This window comes from Siniperca chuatsi, linkage group LG2 (genome assembly GCF_020085105.1).
Source record: "Siniperca chuatsi isolate FFG_IHB_CAS linkage group LG2, ASM2008510v1, whole genome shotgun sequence".
NCBI classification, from domain to species: domain Eukaryota; kingdom Metazoa; phylum Chordata; class Actinopteri; order Centrarchiformes; family Sinipercidae; genus Siniperca; species Siniperca chuatsi.
In genome coordinates this window covers 9622400-9634997 of record NC_058043.1, presented here as the reverse complement: position 1 = coordinate 9634997, position 12598 = coordinate 9622400, and the positions used below count along the sequence as shown (strand labels likewise).

Below are 12598 nucleotides of genomic sequence, written 5' to 3'. Positions count from 1 at the left end.
TTCTTTTGTCACATGCCGATGCTGTACGATATGTACAATGGAATGCAGGGTTGAATACTCTTGAGTATGTGCTGAAAAGGCTAGTGTGGAATAAAGTACAACAATTTGAATGTAATTTAAAAATAAGAAAAAGAAATGAAAATGGATTAAAATTCAAAGATGAAAAATAATAAATGTATGTAATAAAAGTATTTAAATGATACGTTTTAATTGGCCCCGCGTGTAGGTGAGCGCTGGGCTATTAATAGTTTTTATTCTGTTGTAAAACAAGTCAGTCAGCCGCTGTCCTAGTTTGTTCTCTTGCATGTGTGTGTATGATTCTCCTACCATCTTGTTCCAAATCTGTTATTAAGTATGACTCTGGTCTCTCCCTCATGCTGCCCTGCTTTTTATTTTAGGTCTTTGAGGTGAGTGGTGTTGCTACAGTAAATAAACCCTAAACACCCTCCCCTTCTTCTCCAGCCTGCATGCACTTTAGTAGTCATACTTTGGAAACTTTTTGTCATCCATGTCTTTATAAACTTGATTCACAGAATCACTTTGTACCATGTTTTGATCATATTAAATAGTTCAATTAAATTACAGAATCATAGTTTTATTTACTGATGTAATCTGCGTGCTATTAAACTGTAATACTGACATCAAACGGTTCAATGAAGATGAGTATCACTGTTGAAGAAACTACATGGATCATTTTCAGAAACAGTATTTTACAGTGCGTACCAGAAGGTTAACAGGAAACGAGTTTGGATGGCAACTGTCAGTGGCAAACATGGCTTATCTGATAGAAGCAGCTCAACACAAGTGCTTTTAAGAATTGCTTCTTAATTGTATTCTACTCAGGTGTCATTTTTAGATGTATCATTTATTTCAGTCTCATATTTCTTCTCTGTACAGTTACGCAGCTCCTTCAACAAGGCCTTTAGTAAGAAGGGCTCCAAGCCGTCAGGGCCGTATGCCGACATTGAGGAAATTGCCACCCCAGAATCCTCTGCTCCTTCCTCCCCCAAAGTCCACCATGATGGCGATAACCCTCCATTGTCAATTAAATCCTCAACCTCTGCATCATCATCAGGGTAAACCTCAGTACAGTAAATATTTGAATCGCATTATAACATGAATATATTAGATGTCATTTTTAAACATTGATGTGACTATACAGTAGATTATTACAGAACTCTATGCTGTCTGTACACACGTTACTGTATGTTTTATTTTTTAGGAAATAAGATAATAGTTCTAATATACTGTAGCTGTGTTCATAGTGGTCCTTAATTTAGCATTTGTAAATTAGGTTTCTGGCTGTCAGTCTGATGATGCTTGCTACCTTCACACATCTCTAATGTTGTCTTATTTGAACTGTATATCTCCAGACTCTGTGAAGGAGGTGAGGTGGCAGATGATAAGGTTGTAACAGAACTGCGTACAGAGCTGTGGGAGAAGGAACGTAAACTGACAGACATCCGCCTGGAGGCTCTGAGCTCTGCCCATCACCTGGAGCAGCTGCAGGAGGCCATGACCAACATGCAGGTATGTGTGAAATGTTTTCGTTTTTAATAATTTTTACTATAAGTTGCTAAAGTTTCTTGCTAAAAAACTTTTTAGTTTCTGCCTCTGACCTGTGGAGTTGGTAAAGGTGATTACGATGCCAAAACGTTTAATCCTCCGCGCTGTGTGCAAATATTTGCTGTTTGCAGATCTTTTTCGTTATAAAAAATGTAATCATATTTTCAACTTGGAGTATTGGTTTCTGACTTGAATACACATCCATTTGTTTTGTAGATTTGGTTTTCTTGTTTTTTTAACTAACTAATCATCAATTGGGTCATCATGAGCATTTAACATTTTGGTGGCCTGTAAAATAAAGGAATTATTTAGCCTGTTAGACCTGGCCTTTGGTAGTCTAAGTCTTTGTCCGGAGGGTAGGAGCTCAAATTCTCCATACAGAGGATGAAGAGAACACTGTAAAATATCTCGAGCCTTAGAAGTTGCTCTCTTAAGGAGGATGTGAGACAGATCAGGCAGTTTAACACCAATGATCTTACTGGCCACTATATGTTTCAACCTGTTCTTGTCACCTATTAAAAGATTTACCAAACCAAGTCATAATAGAGAAGGTGATGACTGACTCTAACATGGAGCTGTAGAAGAGCGTCATGAGTTTAATGTGTGTATGCTGTTGTGTGTTGTAATCTGTCATGTCTCACTGCTCTCTTTTATTGTTTAAAAAATTGGTCTTGAGATAGTTAATGTGTTCAAACCTAATTATTCCAGCAAATATTACCTTCAATATTAAAAATATTTTTAACATGCACTCACAAAAAAATCACCACTGCAGTCGTATTATGGAAGTGGCACTGTGATGTATGAAAAATTGCAGCAACACTTGTGATTTTGTCTGTAGAGGACAGTGGAGAACCTGAAGGCTGAGAACGACCAACTGAAGACAGGTGGTCTGTCCCCCTGTCCTTCTCCTGGACCCTCCAGCTCTGTCTCCCAGTCCTCGGGTCTCACTGCTCTGGGAAGTTCATCACCTCGACAGTCAGTAGCCATGCACATGCCCAAAAGCTACAGCAGAGGGCTGAGTGAGGGGAGCAGCTCAGGTACAGTTCAATCTCTGACATAATGACAATGTAGAGTCTGAATGGTTTCACCAGTGTGGTAGACAAGTAAGAACTTAGATTAAATGGTATTTACACATGCATGATAAAAAATTAATTAACTGTAAATACTATCTGGTTTGTTCTTGAGCCTACAGTGTTAATGGCAAATTAGTATAACTGAAATGATTAGAGTGCCTTTCTAGAAACACATTTACTTAATAATCATATATACTTGAGCAGATGTGTGTCATGTAGACATTTATAGGTCATAGTTTACTCAGATGCAGTGTACAGATGAGTAACGCAGATACACTTCCTGGCCTTTAAATCCTCTCATTTATGTACTGTACATTCATTTTGTGCACCATGTACAAGCATATTATATTTCACTATTTTTACATTACCAATTATTAATCTGTGCTTCAATTTAGAGTATGACAATTAAATAAAATTGTAAAACATACTGTTTAAAAGAAATCCTCTTTTATTTTGAAGGGTTTTTTACCCTTCACAGTTTACTAATTTGTACACTTGAATTTACCACTACAAACTGCTAAACCATGCCTTTGGTTCAGCATTCTGTGCAACATTTAATATTTTTTTCCAACTATGACCTTTGAGAGGCTCAGTGCTGATTAACTAAGTCAGTCAGAAGCTGAAAAAACTGTTGCTTACATCTTGATCTAAGTTGTGTCACACATGCTACATGATGTTTCGTTTCTTTTTCTGTCCTCCTTTTTTTTATTTACTCCTCAGCAGACGTCCACTCTGCAGATTCTCTCAGTCTTTCCTCGCAGAGAGATGATCACCGTGTTAGGGTGGTGATTTGTGTTGCAGATTTACATGTCTTCAAAGATGTAAGTATGTTGTTTGTCTTGTTTCCTTCTTCAAAACAATAAACATGATTTTAAATCTTTGTATCACGTATTTGTTGCACTTTGTATCAACAGGAGGTCAAACAGCAGGATTTCTTCGTCGGCACTGTCAGGGTGAATGGCAGGATGGACTGGCCCATGCTGGATTCAGCTGTAAGCCAGGCTTTCAAGGTGAGTCGCCTTCTTCTGACAACTTCATTCAGTGTGATCTGTCCATGAACTGAATGTACAGCTTGCATCAAGCATGTTCACATTCATGATCCAGCTGTCACATTAAATTTAGCATGTTGTTACTTCAAAGAGTTCAACTACTGCACACTGGTGGACACTAAGATACAGAAATAGTATATGGAATTACGTTGAACTTCTGGTTTTACAGGTTGGCAGGTCATCTAACAAGATTGTCCACGTCTTGCTTAGTAGCCAATTGCTGGTTTAATTCGTAGTATGTATGTGCCCAATAAAACCAAAGGGCTCATGAGCAGGTCGTAAACCCCCATTTACAGATTATGTTTACTTTCATCTTTGACAGGTATTGGAAGAATTACTCAGAATTACTCAGTTTTCTATTTCTGTTCTTTGCCTTCCAGGTGTATATAGCCAAGGTGGACCCCACTTCCAGTCTGGGCCTGTCTACAGACTCCATCTACAGCTACAGTATGGGCCACCTTAAGAGAGTGCTGGGAGGAGAAGCTCCAGAGACACAGCCCTCTCGCTGCATGTCCAGGGGCCCCAGTGGCATCACAGTGGCTCTGAAAGGTCTGCAGAGAAATGTTTTAGTAACTGTGACATATAAATCATATTAGGTTTAAGATTGAAGATTAATTACAGATTTGGAGCTAAATTAATTCAGGCCAGCATTAGTAGCATTTAGATGACACATGCATTTTTAAAACACAAAGTTGAATTCGGCATTGGTATTGTTAATTTATACAACAATTTCAGTGTCATAAAACATTGATTTTGTGCTAACTACAGTACAGGCTTAAAGACATTATTTTGTAAACTCTTAAAGCAAGAAATGCTTTTTTACCTCTAGTAAATCAGAATTTGGGCTAATGAGATAAACGTCCTTATGTAAGTACTCGTATGCTGTCTTTCTGCAATAGAGCCTGTTGGAGTCAGTCCAGCTTCCATTTTCAATGCCATCTCTTCAGTTCGAAACCACAAATCTTTTTATTGAAAGCTGCTTCAACACACATATATTGATGGATATGTAATCAGGTTTCTTTTGTCAATCAGATCTTTTGCATTAGCTATGTTGTGAAGTGTCTGGTGTCTATCTGAGGAGTTTAACGGTCTGATCCAAGTCTCGACTGAGTGCAAATCCACATGTCTGTGTGGTTATCAGAGCGACACATTTGGGCCTGTCTTTCTTTATTACCGTTTGATCCAGTGTTGCTTTTTTTTCAGTTACATTCAACTGTGAGCGGTCCTCATCATCGACCAAAGCATAAAATCGCATGACCCCATGGCAGCTGATGAACTCATCAGATCAACAACATTATATCTTGCTTTTCTGGAAATGGCCACCGTTCTAGATTATTTGGTCAAATTACGCATACAAACATAACATTGTCACCACTAGTTCAGATTTATGTAACTTATATACATTATATTTTTGGAGCCAAGAAGTGTTTTGGTTTGCGACTAGCACATATTTGGAGCCCATCAGTGATTCTAAACTAGAGCTTTGATCAGCGAGAAGAGTAGAGGGTTCTGGTTTGGTAGTCGACCCCTCTCCACCTTTGCATGCAGGAATGCAAGAAGGGAAATGCTAGGAGAGCTGGGAAAGCAGCGGCAGCCCAGACAGGGCTCTGGGTAACATGATCTCAATGCAGCCAGGCCCAGCTGGTCGACCAGTCTCACACACATGGGCCCCTTAGATGTTAAGGCAGAACATTAGACTCCTTCAGGTTGGTGGGGGGTGCACAGACTCCCTACACTTGATGAAGTTATTTTCAGTGCAAAATGCTTGAACTCCATGTTGCTTATGAAGGACATGCGAGGTGATATAAATCCATTTTCTCAACATTATCTTCATCAAGTATCAAACCACAGTTTTTCACCAATTCTAATTTGTGCTGGGTAAATACCAGATACTCATCAACTTCTTTATTTATTACAACACAGTCCATTCTCACTTTTCCTCACTATGTTCAGGTTTGAAGGAGAAATGTGTGGACAACCTGGTATTCGAAACCCTCATTCCTAAACCCATGATGCAACATTACATCAGTCTGCTACTCAAACACCGTCGCCTCATCCTGTCTGGACCAAGCGGGACGGGTAAGAGCTACCTCGCTTCCCGGCTGGCTGAGTACCTGGTGGACCGGAGCGCCCGTGAAGTCACCGAGGGCATCGTGGTCACTTTCAACATGCACCGCCAGTCATGCAAGGTGACAGAAACTCATGACTCATGTAAATCTGTACAACGGTAGATTATCTGGTGTGTCGTGTTGTCCGCTTCCTTTTAGTCATCTACCGTAACTGTCTCTCTCTCTCTCTCTCTCTCTCTCCTTTCTCTCTGCAGGATCTGCAGCTTTATCTTTCCAACCTGGCCAATCAAATCGATCGAGAAACCAGCACCTCGGAAATACCGCTCGTAGTTATTCTGGATGATATTCATGACCCTGCTTCCATCAGTGAACTTGTCAATGGTGCTCTCACCTGCAAATATCACAAATGGTAAGCTCCACATACACAGACTGAAATTAACTGCAAGAGTATTTCTGTGATTGTTTAATGTGACCTAAACTGTAATCTTGTTCCTGCCCTTAGTCCATACATTATTGGAACAAGCAATCAGCCAGTAAAGATGATAGCAAACCACGGCCTCCATCTCAGCTTCAGGTTGGTTGAAGGAATGGTTGTGGGAATATTTTCTTCTCCTGCGGTATTGTCTCATGTGTTATGGCTGAATTTGTCCTGATTACACTGAAGTTAGATTTGAAGCTCACTGTGGAGTAAACAAGTCAATACAATTAAAACGTCTTAAAGCAGATCAGTAGTAAAGTGTGAGTTAATCTGTTTATATGTAATCTGATCCAGTATGATATAATACAGTTTGATTTCACTCAGTGCCATGAATACCAATAATGCATTTATTTACTTTGTTATGGTTAAGAGTTAGTAACCCAAAAACATTTGCAATACCTGTCAAATAACATATCTGAAATCTCTGCATAGTTGCACCTTTGTAAGTGACAGTCATGACTTACTTTTGTTGCGTTTAGTCTGACGTTGGACAACAATAATGAACATCTCATTATAACCTGCACTTGAGATTATTCAAGTAACATTTTAACCTCAGCTTAAAATAGTAAAAAGAAAATCCTACATTCCGCCCTACCAAACACAGAAAACACATCAATCAAGGGTCATGGCTAAAATGTCTACAAAATAAAGGATTTGACTGTGAAACTATCAAAGTAACAATATTCTGTTGAATCAAACTGATTATGACAGATTGCAATAGCAGCTGGGGTTTTTTATACATTAAGTTGAATGACACTGTCACATTGATGAAGGAAGATGATATAGCCACTTGAAATGGAACAAGGCTGAAATAAGAACTTGTTTATAAATTATTACTTCTGATTTTGGTGGTTTAATTGGGTTTCCACAGTCAAAATAGTACCGTTTGTAGATCTCTCAATTTTCAACTAGTCCATCACTATGGGTCTAACTTAAACTGTAAACTCAATATAATGTGTATACTGTAAGAGGGATAATGGCATAGCTAATCCCATATTTAGCTAACAAACTAGCTTAATGATGCTCACACAGTATTTTGATATGACGTTTTTCATGTGCTTTTCATCATGTTAGGATGGTGACCTTCTCCAACAATGTGGAGCCAGCTAACGGCTTCCTGGTGCGCTACTTGCACAGGAAGCTGATGGAGTCAGAGGATGAGAGAAGCTTGACCAATGAGGACCTGATCAGGGTTTTAGATTGGGTGCCCAAACTGTGGTATCATCTGCACACCTTCCTGGAGAAGCACAGCACGTCGGACTTCCTCATTGGTATGAAACACATTCTTATCAGGACAGGGCATGACTTTAGGGCTGAAGAAAGCTGCATTTTTATTTTGTAAGGAATATTGAGAACTTTATTTGTGTGAATGATGTCAGATTTTTCTCAGTGTTTTTCTTTAATGTTTTTCTTTTTCCTCACGTGTTTCCTCAGGCCCCTGCTTTTTCCTGTCCTGTCCAGTCACGGTGGATGAGTTTCGATCGTGGTTTATTGACCTTTGGAACCACTCTATTATTCCTTACCTGCAAGAGGGGGCCAAGGACGGCATTAAGGTGAGAAACCACAGCCAACAAATCTAGAAAATGGTCTCCAGCTAGATTTAGATTCTTGGTCATTGCTTAGAAGTGCTGGTGGCTTCCCATTCACAGGAAATGTTGCACTCTAATTGTACTGTTACTGGTATGTTGTAACACTTCAGGTCCATGGACAGAAGGCGGTATGGGAGGACCCAGTGGAGTGGGTGAGGGGCACCCTGCCTTGGCCGTCTGCCCAGCAGGACCAGGCAAAGCTGTTCCACCTGCCTCCCCCCAGCATCGGCTCCAGCAGCCCTGGTCAATCCTGCGAGGAGAGGCCTCACAAGGAGACTCCACCCAGCTCCATGGAATCTGATCCACTGGTAAGAGAGAACACTTTGTGGTCTTTTCTTGTTGTTTTTGTTAGAATTTTCAGCTTTGTTTAATACTTAAAACTGAAATGGATCCTTTAGGATTGTTGATTTCTCGACTCTCTCTTCTTTGTTATAGATGGCAATGCTTTTGAAACTCCAAGAGGCTGCCAATTACATTGAATCCCCAGACAAAGAAGACCCTAGCCTGCCTAAACTTTGAACACGAAGCTTACACTTAGCACTTCAAATTTTATTTTTTTGTCCACTGTAATGATGCAGTGCACATTCAGGAACAAGTGAACCCTCAGAAATGGTTATAGGGTGATTTAAACTGTCATTCCCGCAGTAGGTTAAAAGTGTAACTCATCTTAATACATACAGTATTTTCGAGGACTGTTCATAAGTATTTGATGAAAAGCTATATTGTATAACTTTACTATATATTTGACTAGATGACATTCACTTCAGTTCACATCCCTTTACCGCCATGTTAGCCGTCAGTACTCTTAGATCGGTGCTACTAGATCATTATGAAACTTATTGTTTCAGCACTTAGACTTCAGGTGATTTCTGCAACAGCACACTCCATCCTATTTTGTGCTCAAGTGCATCATGGGATATGGAGTGCTTGTCAACAACAGGAGCCATTCTCAATTATGGTGACTCATTTTGGAAAAGAGTATGACAGCATGACAGATGCTACTGTTTATCGCAAAGTTCTTTGGTACATATCTACTGTATAAGTCTTTGAAGGCCAAATCTTATACATATGCAATCGCGAACTTTACAACCCAAGCAGGTAAAACAAGTACAATGCCTTAAGAACAAAGACGTCAATGTCACCTCAACTTCAGTAGAGTATACTGGTGCTTTCATCAATATCATTCCTGCTAAGACGGACAGAAATCTGTTATTTCTTCAACTCGCTACATTATTTATTTCAATTAATCTTTTTTTTTTTTACAAAATGAAATGATAAAATATTCTAGGATAAATTATCAGTATACATTTTCACATATTTTTACATCTTCTTTATCATTTTTATGGCTTATAAGTTGAAAATTTAAACTTGCTGTCATACTCTTTTGCATAAAAAGTTATTTATTAGTGATGTGAGTTCATCACTTTGTTGCTGCACAGTACCATATTTTCCAAGCACTTAATTTAGTTTTATGAACTGCTTTATGTAAAACAAGCAGTGTCACCAATATTGCCATATATATCAGGTATTAGATACACAGGGGTAATATAACATAAACGCCCTCTGATTAAACAGATTGAGCAAATGCTATTTGAATCCAGATTTCGATTGTGAATTCAGATTTTTTTCTATAACATTTATCTAGGAAAGTGTACATTTGTTTCAAATCTTTCCCCACATATTCCGAATACTTACTGTATATATTATGTACATACAATCAGGCTACATTGCAGTTATTTTATCTATATTAGTTGGTGCAAATATCTAATATACTGAACCAAATACTGTACTTTTAATCATGCATATTGACTGTCAAGTTAGGGGTTTAAGTTCAGCTATGAATGTATAGAAAACACTTATAAAACAAACATTTAACAGTATCAATCATCTATTAGGTGCTTTTAAAGGAAGCCTTATCACAGAGCTCCACTGCAAAACACTTTTGACAATGGCTGAGTAGAATGACTTTAAAGCTACCTATGCCCATTTTATTTGCAAGAGTTCATGCTCTTTACAAACATAATAAAAAATCGTAATGTCACTCATGCTTATTATCATCATTTAGGTATGTATGGTGCTCTTTAACAATGTCCCGAACTGTTGTAGTGTTGAATAAAGATCTTGTAGACTTTCAGGGTAGGTTAGAGTTTTGTGTCAAATGCTAAAGAAATGTGAAATAGATCTGGGAGATCATTTCTGCTATTTTTAGGATTAGTGTTGTTGAAGAAGTGTTGAAGACATTACGTAAAAACAGTGAAGTCTGGTGTACACCCATGTCGATGTCGTATGGTATTCATATTTGAGAACATTTTGGGTACACGACACAGTAACAAACTGATTATGGAGAGTATTTGATCCATGACAAGAGTAAAAAGCAAAAGACACTTTTTAAGGTACTTTGTGTAGGTTTTTGTAAAGAAGCCCTAATGGAGTAAATGACAGACAAAGCACGGTTGTGCAAGTGGTGCCGAAATAATTCACCTGTTCATCCCAAGCTGTGTCATTGTTCAGGTGCTCAGACTAAACTTCACATGTACATAAAGCTTGTAAATGAATGTCAGACCACTTTTATGACAGCTTCATAAGAAAGTTTAACATTTAAAATAGTGTCTGAGCTGCTTATTGCTTCGTTATTGCACTGTTTGCATAAGGCTGATAACAAAACTTCAAGCTAATCCGCAGCTCTGATTGGTCACCTGTAAACTAAAAAATGAATGAGTTAAAGACATTAAAGAGCAAAAAGATGCCAAATGGCCAGTGACTCTCACACTGGTCATATGCTAAATGAGAATAATTTCAGTTATTGTAAATATTTCAGGTATTAGGATTATTACCAACCCCACCCTGGTCTGTTTCTGCAGGTCAACAAAAGCCATTAGCTCGAGCTTCTCATCTCATTCACTGGTTGTTGTGTTGCTCTGTAGTAGCTGTGATTTGTGTTTGCTTACTAGTGTATCAGGACTATGCAGCAACTTCTACTGGTGTTGGCAATCAGCAAACGTCTGAACTTCACGAGCAAATGCAGTGTGTTTTCATCTGGTCTGTCTTTAAGTTCTTAATTTGGACCAAATTACATCACAAGATAAAAGTGGAGGCTTGTTTTAGCAGGTGAAACTGAGCCTTAAAGAGAGGAGGATTAGTTTGGCGTTGCATTGAGAACAGGGTTCATAGATGTAGTTAAAGAAATTAAGCTGTTTGGAAGCTGTTTCATGTGTTTTGTCCTTATGAATGGCAACAAAAGTATCATAACTGGACTCAAAGGATGATAAACAAAAAAGGAAAAGATTAAAAATCAAATTATGAGACTGAAATAGTTGGCAAGAATAAGCACTTCACTGTTTGCATAGTTGATTATAGAAGTAGAATCATACAAGATAAAGAGATCAATCTGATATCTTAGGCCAATACAGGTTGCTGAATAGTCATATTTTTGCAAAGCTTGTTGTGGACTAAACTAAGATTTAAAAAATAATGTAATGCAGTATCTAATGTCACTGACGTGCAAATGTTAAGGGTTTCTAAGTGTTGTAAATGCATGTAAACTTGCTGTGTGATGAGAAAAACGTTAACATTAATGTATTGTTTAGGAAACTCATTCTAGATAATGTTTTTCCCTTTTTAATACTCAGATATTTGCTATTTCTTTTTTTTCTAAAGAATCCTTTGTAAAACTTCATTTCTCTATTTTGTACAGGACATCATTGTAAAGATTGTAAATAGGTCAGCATTCTGGATGCGGCAACAATCATTTAGGAGAGTTAAAAAAAAGAAATCATCCTTGAGAGAAAGGTATATTTCTTCAGAGTTGGGTCCAATACATGGATAAGGCATGTTTCTGAAGGCTTTCATCCACCTATCACTGGTTGTTGGAATCAATAAAATACATGTTATATTTATTCTGTTGCTTCTTGTGTGTCAATGTGACCTTTTATGAAGAACTATAAAAATAATATAGTAATGCAGAAACAGAGTTATCCGCACATTTCCAAGAAATAAATAGCTGAATCAGGTGCTTCTCAGTTTGAGGACAAACTTCCAAAGGAAAAACAGAGACTGGAGCGCACTGATTGATTTGCAGCCTTTAATTGTGCAAACAGAATAGCGTTTCGACAGTACTGTTTCTTCATCAGAGTCAAAATGGACAGAGACATGAGGCAAACAACATATAGTCAACCTAGAACAGGTGAACAACTATCATTTGATAATTGAACAATGAATTCCAGAGTGGGAGATGCCATAGTCAATGTCCAAGTGAAACACCCCATCCATTAACACCACATCAGAGACAAAAGGACACATCTTAGACTTACAGAGATAAAAAAAAAAAATACTAAGAATACAGGTGCTGCATCCATCAAGTACAACAAATTAGAGGGAAAATGACAAATTCAGTTCTTCATTTAAGCCAAAAGGCTTCAGTGTGTTAAGAGTGAGAAGTGTAATATAGTAATGATAATAATAATTTGCTTTAAATAATCATCAAGGCCCTATATGGATGTTATAAGAGTAAAAAGAGTAATACAATTATCAAAATGTTAAAAAATCAAGTAATTTTTCAGTACCATAAACAAAGCATAACACATGGGATCATAATTACCACCAAACTGCACAATACTTCATGGTTGTATGTGTTTGTGTGTGTGTGTGTGTGTGTGTGTGTATTCCAAATTTATATTTATATATTTTCATTTAATAAAGCCACAGTCTAGTGGAACGTTAAATGATGCAGTGTTGATGAGTGAGACAAACAGACATGGTGGTCTGAGTCATACAA

General features: G+C 37.9%; 1 protein-coding gene across 13 annotated transcripts in view; it reads left to right on the top strand.

Moving 5' to 3' along the window:
- Positions 1 to 11720, top strand: part of nav1b (neuron navigator 1b) — a 72891-nt gene extending 61171 nt beyond the window's left edge. For 7 of the 13 annotated variants that reach the window (XM_044213472.1, XM_044213488.1, XM_044213481.1 and 4 more), the window contains 14 exons: positions 399 to 407; positions 898 to 1076; positions 1374 to 1530; positions 2405 to 2603; positions 3360 to 3460; positions 3554 to 3649; positions 4069 to 4237; positions 5642 to 5877; positions 6012 to 6166; positions 6260 to 6331; positions 7310 to 7506; positions 7670 to 7788; positions 7935 to 8132; positions 8260 to 11720. In XM_044213472.1, coding sequence (XP_044069407.1) covers positions 399 to 407; positions 898 to 1076; positions 1374 to 1530; positions 2405 to 2603; positions 3360 to 3460; positions 3554 to 3649; positions 4069 to 4237; positions 5642 to 5877; positions 6012 to 6166; positions 6260 to 6331; positions 7310 to 7506; positions 7670 to 7788; positions 7935 to 8132; positions 8260 to 8343 — 1971 coding nt within the window. In that variant the 3' untranslated portion in view covers positions 8344 to 11720. The remainder of the gene's footprint in view (positions 1 to 398; positions 408 to 897; positions 1077 to 1373; positions 1531 to 2404; positions 2604 to 3359; positions 3461 to 3553; positions 3650 to 4068; positions 4238 to 5641; positions 5878 to 6011; positions 6167 to 6259; positions 6332 to 7309; positions 7507 to 7669; positions 7789 to 7934; positions 8133 to 8259) is intronic. The other 6 variants (XM_044213494.1, XM_044213464.1, XM_044213444.1 and 3 more) reach the window with 3 other exon arrangements.
- The last annotated feature ends 878 nt before the right edge of the window (positions 11721 to 12598 follow it).